Source organism: Taudactylus pleione, unplaced genomic scaffold (genome assembly GCF_031769625.1).
Source record: "Taudactylus pleione unplaced genomic scaffold, aTauple2 ptg000087l, whole genome shotgun sequence".
Taxonomy (NCBI): Eukaryota; Metazoa; Chordata; class Amphibia; order Anura; family Myobatrachidae; genus Taudactylus; species Taudactylus pleione.
The window spans coordinates 7,967,087-7,989,394 of NW_028284489.1; the positions used below are offsets into that span (position 1 = coordinate 7,967,087).

At 44.0% G+C, this 22,308-nt stretch overlaps 1 protein-coding gene across 5 annotated transcripts in view; it reads left to right on the forward strand.

Annotated features, from left to right (window-relative positions):
* Positions 1–22,308, forward strand: part of LOC148529067 (protein mono-ADP-ribosyltransferase PARP14-like) — a 237,958-nt gene that overhangs the window by 125,678 nt on the left and 89,972 nt on the right. For all 5 annotated transcript variants that reach the window (XM_088468962.1, XM_088468967.1, XM_088468963.1 and 2 more), the window contains 3 exons: positions 1,479–1,609; positions 2,339–2,590; positions 20,240–20,470. In XM_088468962.1, coding sequence (XP_088325088.1) covers positions 1,479–1,609; positions 2,339–2,590; positions 20,240–20,470 — 614 coding nt within the window. The remainder of the gene's footprint in view (positions 1–1,478; positions 1,610–2,338; positions 2,591–20,239; positions 20,471–22,308) is intronic.

Sequence of the window (22,308 nt, forward strand, 5' to 3'; positions counted from 1 at the left end):
AAAAGAAAAAAAAAATTAAACATTTTTTTTTTCACTTACCTGAATCCAGGGACCGGTGATCGGGCCTCCGGTGATGGCTCCTCTCCGGTCAGCTGGTCTCCCACAGTGCACTGGGGCCCGGTCATCAGGTGATCGGGCCCCAGTGCAGTATGGGAGATCACCTGATCGGGAAGCCCGGAGAAGACCACCGGAGGCCAGGAGGATGCAGGTAAGTGTAATGAAGGGAGGGGGGGTCGCTGGGGGGGAGGGGGGGTCGCGGGGGTCCGTGATCGCGGGGGGCGGGGCTTAGCGCCGGGGGTCGGGGCTTAGCGTCGGTGGGGGGGTAGTAGCGGTGGTCGGTCGGCGCATGCGCGTGCTCTTAGTCGCGGTATTTTTTCCGAAAATACCGCGACTAGAGTGCGGATGGGATCCGCAGGGACAGAGCTTTATCGCAAGCTCTGTCCCTGCAAGGGATTTATAGTAAATCCCTGTGATATTACCTGAATTCGCAATGCGAATTCACTCGGTAATATCACACTACAATCCGCATTCAATATGCGGATTGTAGTAAATAGAGCCCATGGACACATCAAATATTAACATTTATACCTGAGCTCCCCTGCAACTAATAGTCCTTTTTTAAATAATAACCCAGTAACAATTGATGCTATTTCCTCAGAATCACTTAATATATGGATAACTGGGGTGTAGAGGCGTGGTGCTTTGAATTTTGTGATGGTGGCCCCATCCCCTTCTGTACAATGCAGCAATTGGTGACATTGTGTAGCAGGAGGAGGGATATCACCATGACACTATGATTCATTCACTGCATATTGTGGGCCTGATTCACTACGGATCGCTATTCTGCTTATACACACGCACATCAGTTGCTAATATCAGAGGTGCTATTTCAATGTTTACATTCGCATTGTGATCGCAGCCTGACATAAGGACGCCCACTTGCCCTTACTCACATCTGTATACTTTGCCAACATAGAGAAACAATCTGTAACATAGAATAGATGGAGAAGCTCAGACCTTACTCAGGAATTGCTTACTTCAGCATACGCTATGAGACCTCAGGCGGTGTCTGGTATCACAGTGGCTAATTTATGCATGCCCATGCAAAAGCATTGAAACGCACTGGCATGTCTGTGTTCGCCCGACCTCCTCACCACCCCCCAAACGGCACTTCCTGTCAATCACTCGACCATGGGTCTGCGTATCTTCTGCAATTGCAGTCCAAAGCGTAGTGGCTAGTTCGAGCACGCACACTGCGATTCATGCTCAGTACGAAACAATCCACCCACGACCTCAGTGCTGTGCAGCAGTAATGCCATCTGTGTTGCCCACAACTACTACTAAGATACCACTGTAACTACAGTACTTCTTGTGTTTACCAACACATGTAATGTTCCACATCTAATGTGTCCTTCTCTATTCTGCTCTACTGAATTATATTACTGTATGTATATATGTGTCATTTTACATTACCACAGGTGATCTTCCTGTATCATCAGTCAGAAATGAATCATTGGCTAACCAGCAATGCATCCCAGTGTCTAGCTGCAGTCCTGCCAGGGCACCTCTTCTGCTCATTCTGAGCTATGGAAACCTTGAGCAGCAAAAGGTAACTGAGCACAATATTAACAGAAATTTAGATTTGGGAGGGGGTGTGTTCAAACTCAAATCTAAATTGCAGTGGTAAATTAAAGTTGTCCAGCATATGTTGGCTATATGCAAAAGCAGCCAGTATTTACCCTGTATATTTTTTTTGCATCCCTTGCATTGCAACATGGTTTGTTCAGGTGCAAAGTTACATGCTTTTTGGCTTTGCTCCCAACTCAAAATCAGCCCCAATATGTGCAACAGAAATGACTCCTAAAGCTGGCCACACATCTAAAGATTATCTGTTCAACCAGCCAACTAATTGATTGGTTGGAATGAAAATCTGGTAACGTATGGGAGTAAATGATGGTCAGCAATTAACTCCTAAATGCCAGACAACAGATGAAAATGGTCGTTCAGACAAGTTTGTTAAATGTTTGCTCTAAACAATTTGTTCAAACAGTTTTTGTCCATTTTCTGGCGTTTGGGAGAAAATTGCTGATTATCATTTGCTTTCATACCTTACCAGATTTTCATTTCAACCAATCAACTAGTTGACAGATAATCTTTAACAGTCATTTTGTCCAGGCACAATGGCTACCTTACTCTTGGGATATCACTAGCCCTTCCTTAGATTACTGGGCAGCATTTTGATTATGCATGAGATTTTGGCAAACCCGATTCAGCACTGAAAGAAACCTTATTTATTTAAGATAATGACATATTCATTAAATTTTTCAACCATTCACAGGCTGATGTGCTTGCTGCTCCACTGGTGGCCACAAGACCTGATCTCGGTTGGTTGAGAGTAACCAAAGATCTACAATCTACAGCAGGGGGAAAGTTCTCAAAACTTTTTGATGCTGTTCTAAATGGGCGCAATAATCTGCCACCAGGTAGCCTGCTTGAAATACCAGTTGCTGAGGGCAACTATACATTGGAATGTAAATATGTGATCTTCATTGCTTGTAACCCATGGGATAGATCGGACTCTTCAGTCCAGGTAAGATTGCTGTGGTAATGTTTAAAATATTTAGTCAATTGTAAATGAAACAGCTTTCACCTCATTATAACTGTTGAATTGATGTTTACATTTCTGTCTACTAAAGTTTGCTTGCGAGAACAATTGCCTGGTTCTCAGAGCCCCGCTCCTAGCTATGGGAAGGGGGTGCGTGGTTGCAAAGAGGTCACACACGCGCAGAAGACTTCAATAGTGGTGGAAAGTAACACTGCTACTCAGTGGCATAACTAGGGTGTTTAGATCCCAGGGCAAGTTGAGACCCCCCCCCCCAAGTATGTGTGCGCGCCGAAAAAGTATGAGTGGTCACTGAAAAATGTGGGCGGATCAACATGACACAGCACTGTTTCTCATCACTCTGGGAACATTCCTTTCCATTCCATGTGCACCTTAATACCCCCAGTAATAGTGCCCCTCTTGCAATACCCACTGTAGTAGTGCCCCTTATGCAATCTACCAAGTAGCAGTGCCCCTGTAGTAGTGCCACTTATGCAGTACCCTTATAGACTGCCCATAGTAGCGCACCCTTATACAGTGCCCCCAGTAGTGCACCCTTATACAGTGCCCACTATGCAGTGGTTCCCCCAGTAGTGGTCCCCCTATGCAGAGCCCCTTATACAGTGCCCCCAGTAGTGCACCCTTGTACCATGCCCCTATTTCCACTTATACAGTGCCCCCGTTATGCAGTTAGGCAGTGCCCCCAGTATTGCCTCTTATACAGTGCCCCTTATGCAGTGACCCCAGTAGTGCCACTTATACAGTGCCCCCAGTAGTGGTCTCCCTATGCAGTGCACCCTTATACCATGCCCCTATTATTTCCACTTATACAGTGCCTCCATTATGCAGTGCCCCCAGTATTGCCACTTATACAGTGCCCCCCAGTATGGTACCCCCTATGCAGTGCCCCTTATACAGTGCCCCCAGTAGTGGTCCCCCTTCACAAAGACACACAAAAAAAACTAAACACAACACCCACCTGAATCCCCGCTCATGCGCCTGCCGCCGTCTGCTCTTCAGTCCTCCTGCTTGCACTATGGGACAGACGTCACAACGTCTCTTCCATCACCCACTGCGGTAGCCGATGGCGGAGCTCACGAGTGATCTCCAGCTCATCTACGGCTGTGGGTGCAGCAGCCAATGAGTCTGCGTGACTCATTGGTTGCTAAAACGGATGCACCACCGCAGGGTAGTACGAGTGTACTACCCAGTGGTGGTGTTTGTTTTACTGTGTAGTGCAGTCCGCGGTCCACACTACACTGACTGACACCACTGTTCTGGACTGCAGGCCGGCGCCGCCCCACGGGCCACCAGTCCGACGGCGCCTAGGGCACGTGCCCCCCGGATCAAATCTCCCCTTAGTTATGCCACTGCTGCTACTGAAGTAGCAGTGTTACTAATTTCTACTTTTCGGAACAGCGGTCCCCACACTGGAGCAATTCTGAATTGCTCCAGTGATAAGTATCTCCTGCAGCGAGTTGGATACTTAATCTGGCCCCCAATGATGAGCAGGCCCCATGGTCTGTGGGGAGGTTTGGGAGGTTAATGTGAAATGAAAAGCTAATTTATTTAGCAAAAATTCTGAACACCAATTATGAAACAACATTCATTATATTACAACATTGTTTTATGCAATGTTCAAAACCACTGTAAACACTGTGGAAAGAGCTATCATGAGCTTTCCCTTATGTGTTTTTTTTTTTTTTTATTAGTATTGGGCATTACAGGTAGCCTATGCTGAGTGCAAGAGACCCATCTTAAATAGGCATACACATGATTCCAATAGGACGTAACTCTGGCTACATGCCCATGACCCTGTCATGACACTCCCACAAGACGTTTTTCTTCTATGCGATTGCCTAGTTGCCACCCAGTTCACACCAAATGCTCCCATATCATGCACTGAAAATAGCAGCTGAGATGTGAATCAGAATTGCTCGGATATACGCACAGATGTGTATGTGCCAGGGGCAGAACTATGGGAGACAATGGAGGCACCTGCAGCCGGGCTCCAGCACTGAAGGGGCACCTACTCCATTGCCCACAATATATTCACCCACCTAGGGCTGTAAATATGTACCCGGAGTGTACCGTCATGGACGCCCCATACATGGCACTTCTTCCCGGCACCTGAGAAGCTACCATAACCATATACCAGTGGAGGGATCCCTGTCGGACTATCAGATGCCTCTTCCATCTATCTATAGCCTCCTCAGCAGCTTCTCATTCCTGTGTCTTTGGCACCCCCCCCTCACCCACAACTCCCCGTCCATCCTCCGGGTAGCAGCTCTAGCATGAGAATAAGCGTGGCTGCAGATCTTCCAGGAGCTGGATGTCAATAAGGATGCACCGAACGGAGCTATGAGTAAGAAGGCATGGGAGTCTGGGGGCAGATCTTTGGTGGATCAACTTCCCGGCATGTGAAGCAGTCGGCAGTAGACTGGGCATTTTGTAGTTCCTCCTCAGTAGCAGTCTTACAGTATCTTGACTCAAACTCAGTCCTCAAAGCCCCTCATCAGGTGGTTTTCCCCTCTATCTGGGGTATGAGAGGGCTGCCCCCCCACATCAGATAGCTTTTCGCCTCCAGCAGGAGGACTCTGAGCCTCATGCTAATTACACTATAAAGGTCACTATCTTATCTGTGACTAACGCATAGCTGTTTATACCTGAAAAAGGGGACAATGGGATATCCTGCAAATTTACTAAATAGGCCTAATAGAAACAAATTCACATATTCTATATTAGTGTTTTCGTATAGATAGAGATAGATAGATAGAGATAGATAGATAATTAGATATGCACCGTATTTATTTTCCCTTTTTTTAAGTGGGGCACCAAATTATAACTTTCCTCCGGGCATCTGGGATGAACTTATGCCACTGGTATGTACACTACAGTGCATGCGCAGCTCACAAAAAATTGCTAGATGCTGCTGCATAGCTGCAAGCTACTCCCAATCAGGCCCAATGTGTCTCTGTCAAATGGCACTAAGGTAGTGGTTCCTAAACTGTGCGCCGCGACACCCTGGGGTGCCTCGTGACACTTGCAAGGGTACCTCAGGTTGGAGGTCCAGCACCAAATCAAATTATTTATGGTCAATGTAATGCAAATATGTGGACAAACAGAAGCGCAAACCTGTCCACCACCACATAAATGAGCCTAAGGATGACAGGGAAGCACAATTAACTTCACTTTACTACTTTTTTTTTCTGAATTTCTCAATGACAAACTTTTGGCTTAGGGGTGCCGTGATTCAAAAAAGTTTGGGAACCACTGCACTAAGGGCAAAATAGCTATTTCTAACTGAGACTATGTGGTGATTTTTTTTTAAATTTGCAACATTATTTTGAATCTGTCCATAGTAACTAACACTTGAGGAGAAATATTCTAGTAGCATTTATGGCTGTAGTGGGATAAATAATGACTAATGGCTCTGTGGGATGAATTTAAAATATCCAAAACAAGGAACAATGCCACTTTCAGAGTATTCTACTTAAAGCAAGACAGCTAAATTGTTCTACTGCAAATTAATTATTAAATGTTGCATTGTGTGTTTCATCTATACCCTACAAGGAGATGCAGAACAGTGCAATACAAATATCCTCCCTAAGCATATAATGGAACAAGCGTTCCACTTCTGTAGGGAATCGATATGAATTAGCGCCGGACCTAAGCCCAGCGGATGAAATACTGATGCCGGAAGGCCGGCACTTGAAGATCCCGACTGAGGTGAGTAAGACCCCTAACCCTCCCCCCAGGGGTGCCCAAACCTGACCTTCCCGGGGAGGTGCCTAAACCTAACCTCCCCCTGGTGGTTCCTGATGCTAACCTCCCCCCCCCCCCCCTTCCCCTAACCTAACCCTAACCCTCCTGGGGGTGCGTAACCCTAAGTCCCCCTGGGGGTCCCTAAAGCTAACCTTCCCCCCCATGTGGCTATCAGCTCCTGATGCCTGGCTTACCTACGTTTGGTATGCCGGGCATCTAGATTTCGGTGTGCGTCTTATGATAGCCTGGGGGGCAAACACAAGCAAGTGGCCCCAGCTTTTCTACTAGTACATTGTGAAACACTCCCGAGCTTGGCCCCGTTAGGTTAACGTCATGTCCAGATGGCGTTACCCTATAGTAGCCTATGGGCTACAATTTAGCAAATTCTTCTGGAGAGGGGTGCTCTGGATCCCTCTCCGTTGGCCCCTGGTGATATATGCACAGACCAAACCAGAAAGCTTCCAGCTCTTCAGCAGGCAGGCTCTTATCAGAGCCTGTCTCCAGACAAGAGGAGTTTGTGTAAATTAATATTTTCATTCAAATTTACTATTGAGCCTTTGGTGTAAATATTTATCGCATCCGCATTAAAAATGCGTATTGTGATAAATATGCCCCATAGTAACAGAAAATTGTGTTGCCTGTCATCCTTAGGTTCAATTTTGTGTTGTTGAATGTGAATGTGAACCGCCCATACATGCCAAATCTGATCGCAGCCATGCAGTAAAGGGGCAGGGACAATCATGCTGGTACGGGGCATAGGCACAGATGAGGAGGGGGCACAGGTACAGATGAGAAAACGGGGACAGTGGGAGAGACTGCAGGGGAGAAAGGGACAGTGGAAGAGAGTGCAGGGGAGAAGGGGGTGAGGCTGCAGGGGTTAAGTGACCAGTGGGAGAGAGTACAGGGCACAATGGGGTACCTGTCAGAATAACAATGTAAGTGTTCCTGCCACTAGCTGCAGCAGCAGCAAAGGGGGATATAGAGGCTGGTGTATGTACAGTATGCACATCTCGCTCTAGTATACATCTTAATAAAAAGTAACCCAGCCAACAGGCTCACATATACTAAGCACTGCAAAATATATATATTCGCATAAAGAAGACAACACTCAGACTATCAAAATATCCAATGTATTAAGGTCAAAGTGAGGCGACGTTTTGGGGTGCATTTTTTTTTATAATAGTCTCTGAATGCTGCCTTCTTTGTGTGCTTGTGTATTTTAGTCATATGACTGGGCACCAGAGCATCGGCTAGCATAAAGTGGGACTGGATTAATATATTAATATAAATATATATAAATATATATATATATATATATATATATATATATATATATATATACACACACACACTGTATAATATATAAACTTGCGCTGTATATTATATATATATATATCCATACACTGTATTATATGTATATACATACACACATATATATATATATATATATATATATATATACTTACACTATAATATATATATATATATATATACTTACACTATAATATATATATATATATATACTTACACTATAATATATATATATATATATATATATATATACTTACACTGTAATATATATATTCTATATACACACTGTATAATATATAAACTTACGCTGTATATTATATATATCCATACACTATTATATGTATATACATACACACATATATATATATATATATATATATATACACACACACACACTGTATAATATACATACACTGTATAATATATATATATATATATATACACATATACTGTATAATGTGTATATATATATATATTTACACTGTAATATAGATAGATATATAGATATATAGATATAGATAGATATATATATATATATATATATAGATAGATATATAGATATAGATATATATATATATATATATATATATATAGCTAGCCAGCCTGGTGAAGCACTGTGCTGAGAGCTGCTGCTTACCGGTCAGCCCCACGGTGGCAAGCAGGGCTTTAGTCTCTCAAACACATGGGGAGGCGGCCATGTCGCTCTGTCTCAGGCAGCCCACCCAGGTAGGTCCAGTCCACTTGCTTCAGGAAGAGAGATACTGGAGTCCCAAGATGATGATGTCATCATCTCGCGACCCCACAGTAGCTCCTCCGCAGCGGCGGCGGCTGTGTGGAGGAGCATCAAAGAAGATATTACAGTCCAGTCACCGGTACTCGTCCGATGACTGGACCGGAAAACCCCTATTGCCCACACGCGACAGTAGTGCAGCAGCGGCCCTAGTGCTGCACAATTGTACCGGCCCGGGGGCAGATGGCACCCTGCCCCCCGGCCCAGTCCGCCACTGCATTAGTCCCATGCCGGGATTTCACTGTCGGGAAGCCGGAGGTCGGCATTTCGACCGCCGGCTTCCTGACTACATCCCTTCTAAAGGGTATAGAATCTGGAGCAGTACACTGAGATGTACTAATCACTTTTCAGAGCTTAGTACATCTGGCCCAGTGTTTGATAAACTGTTTATATTCCACTAAAGAGAGCCAATCAGGAAGGCAAGAGGATCGATTTACTAGAGCAAATATGTGTGGTGATAAATGGCAGCCTTATGTGTGTTATGTAAATCCCATGTGGAGTCAGTGACCAGGATTCTGGCAACTGAGGAGGAATATTGGGCTTGGATGACAGTTTTAGCAAGAAATTCATTTATTTGTTCGCTGGCAATAACAGTGAATCAGGGTGTGTAGGAAGCTTATAAAAGTTAGGATATTATTTATAGAATTCTTCTATAATGGCTTATTGAGAGTATACTGGAGGCATTCTTTGCAGCTAGAAGGTCACCACTGAGTGTATCCAACTATGAATCTAGCAGCAAGGATTCTCTCAACATTGTCATATCTTGTATATAAAATTCACTGGTTTGTTTGTCTGTCTGTCTGTCTGGTAATGCATTAGGACACCCCTTCACTGATTGGGAAGAAACAAACGCAAGGTGGTCCATTTGGATTCTGGCTAGGTTTAAGTGGGGTAGGAGTCATGGTCAGACCACGTTTGTGTATGCTGGGCAGAACTTTGACCTGGGGAGCCTGTCCTGGGCCTTCCACTAGATGGATTTGATGAAAACTTCAGAGGGGTGGCAATTAGTCTGGAATGCCTAATAAAGTGGTTGGGGTCCCGGTCAGACCTCATGGCAGAGTGCGCTGGGCAGAACTTTGACCCAGGGAGCCTGTTTTGGCCTTCCACTGGGGCTGGCAATGCTTTTAGGGGGGAACCCCACATATTTAAAAAAAATGTATCTTACACTTTAATACATTTTCAAACAGATGCATGCATGGAACTCACTGATCTATGCATGCATGCATGCATATTTGGACTGCAAGCAATATATCGTGCATGATCTAATGATTTGGAATTGTTAACAATGCACAATATATCGTTAGATTGTTTGTAAGATGTGCCAGTGTGTATGCACTATTTGTATGTCCGGGAGTGCAAGGTAAATCCTTGATGACATTGCATCGTTTGTGAGTCGTCTAGTGTGTAGGCACCTTAAGAACAAAGTATCTCAAATCAATGTTTATCATATCAATAGAATTTGTTATAAATATAATCCTAAGGATCCCATTTCATATGTTGAAATGGGATCCTGTCAAAATCCCGTCAGTCAGGATGCCGGCGATTAGAATGCTGGCGCCGGAATCCCGTCACCTGTCAGAATCCTGGAACGGGCATAGGGGGAGGGTTGGGTTTAGGGTGCAGGGAAAGGGAGGTTAGGTTTAGTCACTGGGGAAGGGGGTAGGTTTAGGTTCCAGGGAGGAAGGGTTAGGGTGAGGGGGAGGGTTAGGATACTGACCGACAAGTGTCGGTATCCTAACCCTGTCAGGATGCCGGCGTTGGGATTCTGAACACCGGGATTGCCTGCATCCTGTACCAAATCCGTTGAAATATAGTATTCTAATAATAAACTCTGAATGTCCAGAGGCACATACCAATATATTAGTTCCCTGTGTCTACACCTATATCAGAGTTCAGAATAAGGGAGAGTCAATCCTATCTCCATTTTGCTCCAGGCTGGTCCAGCAGTGTATTTATAAAGTTCTTTTTCCTCTGGATGGCTCAATTTGACCCAAATGCACACACTTACTGGCAATTACAGAGCACAGGCAGAGACAGCGAACTGAGATGTCACATACTCAGGGCCTGATTCAGACCCGCTCGCAAGCGGGTCGATGGTTCCCTAGTGCGCATGCGCACGATGGAGGCTGCTCCGTCGTGCGCATGCGTGAGACCCGGCTAGCGACGGGGAAGCCGTCGCTCTGGGTCTCGCACCAAAGGGGGCGTGCTGTTGATGTTGATTGACAGCACACACCCTTTGGTGGGCATGCCGGGGGCATGGCTGCCAGATGGAGGCGTTGCCATGGGAACGCCTACTGTCTGGGTCCGGTCCTACTGACATCACTAGTGATGTCAGTGGGAGTGATTTTGGCTCTGATAGAGCCAAATCACTCCAGGGCTTGCGGTCACCGAGACCCTACCGCAGGGTCTCGTCGCAAGCCCGATGGTCTTGACCATCACGACCATCTTTTTGGCCGCTCGCATATGCTGTGGGTGGTCACCCACAGCTATGCGAGCGGACAGGAGGCCGCTCCAAGTTTAGGTAGGAGGGCCCTGATTCAGAGCGAGCGCTCTGGTCAGAGCGTCCGGCTCTGAATCAGGCCCTCAGTCTCTGCGGAAGGCAGGAGTCCATGTCCACCTGAAAGGCGCTGCTCTCCTCTGGCATTTTTCGGAGGTTGATAACATTTTTGGGGTTAATACATCCCACTCTTAGAGAGAGATAAAGTGGAGTAGTTGCCCATATCAACCAATCATCTTCTAACTGTCATTTCAAAGACTGTGCAGTTAGAATCTGATTGGTTGCTTTGGGCAACATATCCAGCTTGATACATCTCTCCCAACATCCTCTAATTTCCATTTATGTTGATGAGTTCTATTGCTATTGGATGCTATTTCAGTTATAAAGGGTTTAAAAGCGGTCTGGATATTTGGGGGGAGTGAAATCCTGTTATCCTTTACTTCTTTCCTGAATACCAAGTAGTCTTTATGTTAGAATGTACCTGGATTATAGTATGTAAATTAGAATTTCTTGTCAGGTAACGATCAGGGCTATGCTAAGGTCTGGAGGGAGCCTCACATTACATTAACATTCTGTGTCTCACTGTGAGCAACACCATGGGGCCCATTTATCATTGAATATTTGAGGTAAAATCCCAGAAAACACACGGTTTGGGGGGGACTACCTCAAATATTAAGTATCCCCTGGATGAATCATACCTGCTGGCAGCCGCTTTCCCCATAGGTTTCTATGGGGGATGCGATGCTGCCAAATGTACCAATATCCGGAATGCGAAGCATTCCCGATATTGGCCCTGGCAGCTAACGCCATCTGAAGATTGCATTAGCCACTGTAGCCTATGGGAACTTACAGCATATCAGCCGGCGGAGGGATCTCCCGAAACCCTCCGCCGGCATGTACAGTCCGCAGGACTGCGTATGCGCAGCAGCCCCGAGTGCACTCCCGCCGCATCGCAAGGACAGTTGATCATATGGTTTTAAACACTGAAAAAAGGACAAACAAAATTGTTCAAATTGGTTAAATTTCTGTTTTTTTTAACCAATTTGGCTATTTTCTAGTGTTTGTACGCTAATGGACGACTGTCATTTGCTCCCATACATTACCAGGTTTTCATTCCAACCAGCCAGATTGGACAAATATCTGACAGAAAATTGTATAGTGGATACCCAGCTTAATAGGCACAATTTCGCTGCTAATAATTGTATAGGAGGGAGCAGGCCAGGGCCTAGTGAGTTAACACCATCTGAAGATGGTGCCAGTTCCCACAGTCAAGCTTCATTTTTGGAGATCTTTGGAGGCACATCAGGAATGAACAATGAACTAGAAAAACTGGGTGAAAAACAGAGAATAGAGAATATCCTGTTGATTGGTAAGCAGCTCACACAGCAGGATCTGCACCTGCTACGAATAAAGGCAATACAAAAGAACAAGTGGAGCACTAGTGACAATCAAGTGACCACAATATAAATATAGGTGTTTATAATAACAAATAAAAAAAGTAAAAATGGTAACCACATACTATCAAAGCACACAGATAAGTAACATGGGGGACCGATGGAATAGAAATGATGAACCGGACCACTATATGGTCTTCCTTCTATATATGGCCACAATATGCTGTGCAGCTGTCCACTGTGTATATAGTTCTTCGGTAGATATGGGAACAGCAGCAGTAACAAATTGGTTACCTGGTATAAACACAGAACAAAGTGAGTACTGGTTGCGCCAATAAACCAACGGGATGCAACTCAAATCCTAATGGTTAAGGCCACAAAGACACAAAATGAGTCTGAATACAAATAAAAGTTCAGGATGAGCGTGCCCCTTGTCAGGAAATAATGTGATATAATGTGATATCCTCACCTTTTAAAAAGTGGAATACTTTCTGGTTCCAATACTTGATGAAGACTTCAGTCTTGATTCACTCTTAATTAAGAGTGAAGTCCAGTAACAGAGCATTTTGTGCCTCCTGGAATGTATCCTGTTGGGAAGTATTCTCCTTACCTAAGAAGCAGTCACAGTGTGCTCTCACATTCTACATCAAGTATTGGAACCAGAAAGATCCCACAACTAAGGTTTTGAGACTGTGATAACAAGTATTCCACTATTTAAAAAGTGATATCACATTATTTCCTGACAAGGGGCGCGCTCATCCTGAACTTTTATTTGTATTTAGGTACCTGGTATGTACAGAGTGTAAAAAGTGTATTAATACCGGTGGTCATGCTGGATTGGGTCAGACTGATGCCTAGTAGTACGCCGGGATCCATTCCAGTCCGGGACCGGGCGTGACACACTAATGCGGCTGATTCCACCAAGGTGCCAGGAGCCGTATAGATGATCCACGTGGCTAAAGGTGAACTTTCACTGACTGTGCAGGCTGAAATCTCCGTATGTAGCTTTGTCCTTTCTAGCAGAGCCGTGTGCTGTGTGCTCTGTCTGCTGGTGCTCCACAAATGCTACAAGCTTTCACAATAGTGAAACAAAGTGTCCATGTGCATAGAGAGTCTCACTGACGCGTTTCTCTGGGCTTGTGGTTTTCCCAGTTTCCTCAGAAGGTGAATGATCTCCATTGTGGTTAGAATGAGTTTATATAACCCTCATAATTAACAGATTAAACTCAGTTGTGATAAAATGGCTCTCTTACTAACTGAAGAGAGGAGTATAGCAGTTTAACCCTTATTACATTCAATGAATGGCGTCCTGGTACATCTCATTAAAAACAAAATCCATGTAAAAATACATAAAAGTGTGTGTGTGTGTGTGTGTGTGTATACAGTATATATATAATTTCCCGAAAATCCGGCACTCTGTCGTACTGATACAGCTGAGTGTGCTCGTGTAATTTTAATAATTCTAGTTAAACCCGATGTCACGCAGTATGCTCAACCTACAGGCATTTTTGGCCAAGTGAAAAAAACGGGTTGCTATCGGTGCCCCTCATGTGTCACATGCAATTATTTGATCACAGGCTCCAGCTTTAATCATCCCCACACGGGGGTTGCAATCGATATCAAACATGTCCTAAATTGCACATCCAAATATGTCATTTATTACATTACTTGTCCGTGCGGCTTGTTCCATGTTGGAATGACTATGTTGCTAGAACTTTCAGAGAGAGAATGGCCCTCCATCGTTCAGCTATTACTAAAGCCACTATGGGTGGACAAATGGACCAACCAGTGGCTAAACATTTCCAACAGAAACAACATCCTCTTTCATCGCTCAGGTATCAAATAATTGATCAAGTACCCCCCTTGAGGAGAGGAGGCGGTAGGAATACCATCCTTGTAAGATTGGAATCGCGGTGGATTTATAGACTAAACACTTTGCAACCCGCTGGGTTGAATGAAAAAATCAATTGGAATGCCTTCTAGTGACATTTGAGTAAAGCGTTTTTTTCATTTTTTGAGCTTTTTTGAGTATTTTTGAATTTCTTTTGAATTTTTCTGTCTTTTGTTGATTTCATTTTCTTAGTATCTAGCCATTAGACATTTGCATTTAACAGCCCAGCATGTCAGACTTCGTATTAACCATATCTTTTTCATGCCACATTCTTTGGTCACATGCATCTGCACTAGAAGTACATGATTTAAAACTGCACATTCATTGTTGCAGTCTTTGATAGGTATTGTTTCAGCATTCACGTAACCCCCCCTCCCCCTTTTTCTGGCATTGCGCCGTTTTGCTTTAAACATAGAATTTAGAGAGGTATTAGGGATTATTAGTGTTTCTCCATACTGTGGCATTAGTTACAATACATCAACGGTCTTGTACTGTTGTTGTCTTTTTTTCAGCCAAATCCCGGAGCCGGAGACAGCGTCTAGGTTGCTATGCAACCATTCGACGCACCATGCTGACGTCATCGGAGTGAGACCCAACGGACGTAGCAGCGTGGCAGGTCTCCAGGTTTGGCACATACACAGCCAGAAAGGGATATAGGTAAGTGGTGTAGTCACATTTTTTTCTTGTTTATTAGCTATTTGCAACTTACAGACCACAGCAGCCTGAGGACGGGGTCTTTTGATCCTGAAACGTCACGTTGCACCTTATGCTGTGGATGCATTATTCATTATGCTGAGGATTTCATGTAAGAATTGATGTGTATTAACAACCATTAATACAGAACATTGTACCAGTAGTGCCGTGTTGGGACTTGATTTGTTCGGGACCTCAATGACATATATATATATATATATATAAATTATAGACCATGTGGAGTTGGTATAAACAATATGCTCACATGTCATAATAAATATTTATGATCAATATCTCAAAAATAAATGAAATACAAAATTTCTACATAGGTCTATTTTTAGTTTATAGTTTCTATTTAATTCCTTTCATGTTAGGGAAATGTTAGAGGGACTAAATAAAACATTAAACAAACAATATGAGGCTTATTGATCTTCTTTTTTTATTTTTATATTATACTATGACTATTTCCATTAATATAAATGACTCTAGAATATTTATAAATAAAAATTAACTCCACAGGGTTAATCCATTTTAGATGCCTGTTCAGAAAAACAAGACTTCTCTGTACAGTTGTGTTTAAGTCGGCACAACTGACCCTTAGGGATATTATTTAACCAGTTTTTTTGGTGGTAACTTTTGTAGCTTAAATAATTATTACAATCTACCTCCTTTTGGAACGTAGATGTATTAATTAGATTGTCAACTACATCAACCCTAATATCTAAAAATGTGATGGTGCTGGGGTGATGTGTATCAAGGAAATACAAATTAAAATGATTGCGATTCAAGTGAGTGACAAAATCAATGATCGATGAAACATCCCATTTCCAAATGAAAAATAGGTCATCTGTATATCTTGCGTAGAGCACCAGGTTTGCGCCGAGTGGGCCATTCCAAATAAACTCCTCCTCAAATGCGCCCATATACAGTAGATGTTCGCATAACTCGGCGTGAACCTGGTCCCCATCGCAGTGCCAAGGACCTGAAGGTAAAAATCGTGATCAAATAAAAAATAGTTGTGAGTCAGAATAAAGTGTATTGATGAAATCACGCTGTTCTGCAGACATCCCATCCACTTTTTCTAAACTTTTTTTCACCATTTGAATCCTAAAATCATGGGGTATATTGGTATAAAGTGATGAAACATCACAAGTGAGCAGGTGAAAATCCTCTTGCCATTGGATGTCAGTCAGTAATTTAAGGAAATGGGTAGTATCTTTAATATGGGATCTCAGCAAAACAGCGCACCCCTGTAGATATAAATCCAAATAATGTGAAAGGGTTGGCGTAAGGGACCCTTCACCAGAAATGATAGGGCATCCTGGTGGATTGTGAGGGGACTTGTGGATTTGGGGCAAATTATAATAAGTGGGTGTGATGGGATGCATGGGATAAAGGAAAGTGAATATATCCTTTGTGATAAGATTTTTTTCTAAAGCAATACAAGGAGCTCATTTTGATATAACTTAGTGGGATCACTGTGAAGACTGATAAAAAGTTTTCTATCAGACAATTGTCTGCTTCACGTAGGTAATCTAAAAAATTTTTGTACACCCCTCCCCCTTGTCAACTGAGATTTCTACAGCATCTTTTTGCACAAATTCATGGAGCTAATCCACAATTTTTGAGAGCCACCATCATAGAACAAATCCCCATCTCGTCACGCGGTGGTGACAGGTTCAAGAAATTGTGCATTAGAGAATCCTATTGGATCCATGTCTTACATAAACTTTTTCCCAATGGGTTAAATGAAACAATAGAGCTTGATTTCCTTCTAATGTATTTTTATTTTTTATTTATAAATATTCTAGTGTCATTTATATTAATGGAAATAGTCTTAGTATACTATAAGAATGAAAAAAGATCAATAAGCCTTATATTGCTTAGTGTTTTGTTTAGTCCCTCTAACATAATTATTTCCCTAACATGAGAGGAAGTAAATTTGTCTATTTTTAGTTTATAGTTTTTATGTAGAAATTTTGTATTTAATTTATTTTTGAGATATTGATCGTAAATATTTATTATGGTATGCGAGCGTATTGTTTATACCAACTACACATGATCTTTATATACATGTATTTTGTATGTTTTTAATGAGATGTACTAGTAAGCCATTCATTGAATGTAATCATGGTTATAATAATGCTATACTCCTGTCTTCAGTCAATAAGAGAGTCATTTTATCACAACTGAGTTTAATCTGTTAATTATGAGGGTTATATAAACTCATTCTAACCACAATAGAGACCATTCACCTTCTGAGGAAACTGGGAATACCACAACCCCAGAGAAACGCATCAAGGAGACTCTCTATGCACATGGACACTTTGGCCCTCATTCAGAGCCGTACGCTCTGAGCAGAGCGCACGCTCTGAATGAGGGCCGCCCTCCATAATTCTGGAGCGTCCTCCTGGACGCTCGTATAGCTGTGGGTCACCACCCACAGCCTATACGAGCATGCAGTTTGATGGCCACGATGGTCGTGACCATCGCGACCATTGAAACTGCGAGCCGGAGCCTGCGGTTGAGGTTTTCAACCGCAAGGCCCGGAGTGATTTTGGCTCTATGAGAGCCAAAATCACTCCCACTGACATCACTAGTGATGTCAGTGGGCCGGCTTCTGACGGTAGGCGTTCCCTTGGGAACGCCCCCGTCAGGGAGGCACGCCCCTGGCACGCCCACCAAAGGGGGCGTGCTGTCAATCAACATCGACAGCACACCCCCTTTGATCAGACACAACGAGCGAAGGACTTTCCTTCGCTCGTCACGTCTGGCGCATGCGCACGACGGAGCTCCCGCCGTCGTGTGCATGCGCAGTGCACAACATCGACCCACTTGCGAGCGGACAGCCGCTTGAGTGGGTCTGAATCAGGCCCTTTGTTTCACTGTTGTGAAAGCTTGTAGCATTTGTGGAGCACCAGCAGACAGAGCACACAGCACGTGGCTCTGCTAGAAAGGACAAAGCTACATACGGAGATTTCAGCCTGAACAGTCAGTGAAAGTTCACCTTTAGCCACGTGGATCATCTATACGGCTCCTGGCACCTTTGTGGAATCAGCCGCATTAGTGTGTTGCGCCCGGTCCCGGACTGGAATGGATCCCGGCGTACTACTAGGCATCAGTCTGACCCAATCCAGCATAACCACCGGGATTGTTACACAGGTGACTTTTTCCACTCCGTACATACCAGGTACCTAACTTGTTACTGCTGCTTTTCCCACAGCTATCGAGGAACTATGGCCCTCATTCAGAGCCGTACGCTCTGAGCAGAGCGCACGCTCTGAATGAGGGCCGTCCTCCATAACTATGGAGCGTCCTCCTGGACGCTCGTATAGCTGTGGGTCACCACCCACCGCCTATACGAGCGTGCTGTTTGATGGCCGCGATGGTCTTGACCATCGCGACCATCGAAACTGCGAGCCAGAGCCTGCGGTTGAGGTTTTCAACCGCAAGGCCCGGAGTGATTTTGGCTCTATCAGAGCCAAAATCACTCCCACTGACATCACTAGTGATGTCAGTGGGCCGGCTTCTGACGGTAGGCGTTCCCTTAGGAACTCCCCCGTCAGGGAGGCATGCCCGCCAAAGGGGGCGTGCTGTCAAACAACATCGACAGCACGCCCCCTTTGATCAGACACAACGAGCGAAGGACTTTCCTTCGCTCGTCGCGTCTGGCGCATGCGCACGACGGAGCTCCCTCCGTCATGCGCATGCTCAGTGCAGAACATCGACCCACTTGCGAGCGGACGGCTCGCGAGTGGGTCTGAATCAGGCCCTATATACACAGTGGACTGCTGCACAGCATATTGTGGACATATATAGAAGGAAGACCATATAGTGGTCCGGTTCATCATTTCTATTCCATCGGTCCCCCATGTTACTTATCTGTGTGCTTTGATAGTATGTGGTTACCATTTTTACTTTTTTTATTTGTTGTAATAAACACCTATATTTATATTGTGGTTACTTGATTGTCACTAGCGCTCCACTTGTTCTTTCACATCAGGAATGAACAGACTTCTTATAGAGTTGCAAATAGAGCTCTACCAGAGAAAAACATAGTTCTTACAATAGATTCCTTTATGGCCATTCTAGAGTCTTAGACAGGAAGGTGTGGTGCTGTAATAGAGCAGTATATCTTGTATTTTGTACTCACTGCTTGTGGTAGGTGAACCTCTCCTATGCCTCCTATTTTGGCGATTCTATTTTGCAGGTATTTGGAGATTGGATGCCGGTTAGCTACTAGATCCCTCGACAATTGTGGTACAGCACAGGAACACGCAGGGCCAGTCTTAGAGGGGAGGGGGCCCATGTGCAGTGTCTGAGCAGGCCATTTTCCTGGTGATTGTGCTCATCTGCCATCCTTGGGCTCTGTTATGTGGTTATGGACAGGGTTGCACTCCTGTTTGACCACATATTTGGCAGTCAGCAGCACTAGTTTTGTCTATCTCATTAACCATAACTAATTTGATACTTTGGTGGACCAACAACCTGTGGCACCCCTACAAGTGCCCTGGAGTACCCCATGGTGCCACGGAGTTTGGGGACTGCTGCCTTAGAGGATGGACAAAACGCATTGATCGATCTAAGTGCACTCTGTCACTCGCCACCACTTTATTCAACCGCAGAAACTACCATTCGGACCTGATCACCTCCAAGTTACAGCACGCACTGACTCCTTGCAAGTCAGGTAAACTTCACCTGCAGCTAAAGTTTGGAGGATCTATGGCGGCTGATAACCTATATTAATCAGCTCACTGTGCGCCTGATTCAGTACGGATTGCAACTGCAATCACGGCTACAATTACACATGCAGTCTCACTGCGATGATATGCTAATCCACTCCGATCGCTATGCCGTCACAGCACAACATAAGGACGCCCTCCTTACCTTACGCACATCTGGAATACTTAGTAAGCCTGCGAAACCATCTGTAACATTGAGTACCATCACAGCCTCATGCACACTTGCACAAGGTCAGACTTTACTTGGAAATTACTAACCTTCCGGTACGCAATGAGAGCTCAGGCTGCATATGGCATTGCAGTGGCTAATTTATTCACGCCCCTGTATGGTTTTCAAACGCCCTGGCACGCCTATGTTTCACTGACCACCCCTCTTGTCGCCCCCAAACGGTGCTACCTGTCAATCACTCTGCGATGGGTCTGCGTAGTCACTGCAGTCGCTGCAAATCTTGCATTTTGTGTTTCATAAATTACCTCCTATTGTGATTATTGACACTTGAGCTTCCATTATGTACAAATACAATTACAATTGATGTCATTTCTGCTGTTTACAGAGCCTGAGAAATGGGATTTATCATTTCCTTGAAAAATGCAATTCTCAGAAAGTAGCATCTGTGCATATATCAGCCATCGGCACCGGTGTTGCCTTGCATTTCCCAAATAACGTCTCAGCTACAATAATTGGAGAAGAAATAAAAAACATGGTGATTAGGCACCCTAATACTTCTATAAAGAGAATTCAACTCGTCATCAAGAAGCTCCCAGAAAATGAGATTATTTTCATTGTAAGTATTTTTAATCATTACTTGTTTGTTATTTATAAGCACAAACACATTTAAATTTACTGAAAATCACACTTTTGGCATCATAAAATAATAATATACATTCTACTAAATACATGAGCTAAAACGTGTGTCAAGTGGGAGTTATATCAAACTTTGGAAAGAGATAAAGTGGATAAAGATTACTAGGTATATCTAAAACCAAACATTGCTGGAAGTATATTCTGATGTTTGCATTAATCTTCTGATTACTAGGTATATCTATCTAAATTCCATCACTGCTGCAGAATGTCTCATTCTAAACTATCTGCACAGTGTATTGTTAACTAGACAAAGTTCCTCTTAGCTTTGTGGTTTTCCTTGTTTGTTTGTGTTAGGAATTTTATTACTTGCCATTTTAGTGGGAGGGTATTGGGGGTTGATTGTAATCATTGCATACACATGTCAGCATTCCCTATTTAACTTTCATTGGAAGGATGCAGGCCGTGGCTGCTGGTGCATAATATTAAGTGAATAATTTTACAAGTGCACTTTAACCAAATGTTTGCGTTAGACCGGCGTTTAACAGAAGGAGACCACTCTAAACTCAACCCATCCAAAAACCTGAACATCTGGACAAAGACTACATAAGATATGTAAATTCACAATCTCTTCTCAACAAGCAACTGCTGTCTGCTTAAACTGGACATTAATCACTGGACTCTGTTTGCTCACTGTAAGAACTTAACACTTTACTTGCTAATATTTGTGCTGGCTCTCTGATTTCACAAATATTTCACAGCATAATGTACTGTATCTGTGCCAATTTCGGTTTATCTCTACCTTAATTATTTGTTAAGCCTGTCATCTATCTTCTAACACAGTTTACTTTAATATTCCATTTCTTCCCCACTAAATCTCCATTTTTTTCATTCACTCAATTATAACCTGTTATCATTACACAGATACTTTCTTCCACTGTACTTTTACTTGCTTCTCTGCAAATCTCCTGCACTTTCTCTCACATTCATACTCTATTCCTACATCTAGATTTCCTCCCCAAACTCAACCCAGCCACACCATGACCATGTTTTCATCCAATTCCTCCTCCACTCAGTGTCTACCTAATCCACTGCTTTGCCCCCTTCTTCAACCTCTGTCATTTCCCTCTGATCTCCACCTCCTCCTTCCTTTATCTCCCCTCCTCTGTCTGCCTTCCTCCCTCTCCTCTTCCATTACTCCACATTTGTTCTCTTCTACTCCACCTGGGTCCTACTACCCCACCGCTAATCCTTTCTCCAAGCCTCCTCTCTATGCCAAGCCACCCCACCCACATCTCATTAAACTCCCTCCCTGCCTACCACCTTCAGCTTCCCTTCCCAACACTGGTGCCCGCACAATCTCTCCACTACATTCATCTTGGTCACCCAAATTAATCTCACCTTCTTGTCACAGCAACCCTGATAATCTCATTCACATCTCTCCCATAAACACTGTCCCTCTATCTTGTGCCCTCTGGAATTCCAGATCAGTCTGTAATAAACTGGTTCCCACCCATGACCTTTTCATTTCCAAAAACTTGCATCTCCTAGCCATTACTGAAACCTGGATTTCAACCTCTGACACCACTTACCCTGCAGCGCTCTCTGCTGGGGGCCTCACCTTCTCTCACACCCCTCAGTCCAGGGGTTGCCATGGTGGTGGTGTGGGGATCCTTCTTTCCCCAGGTTACTCCTACCCTCTGAACCATCCCTTACATTCTCTGCATTTGAGGTTCATGCTATATGCCTCTTACAAACTGCGAGTAGCTGTCATTTACTGCACCCCTGGCCCTCCCTCCAAGTTTCTTTTTTGCTTCCTGG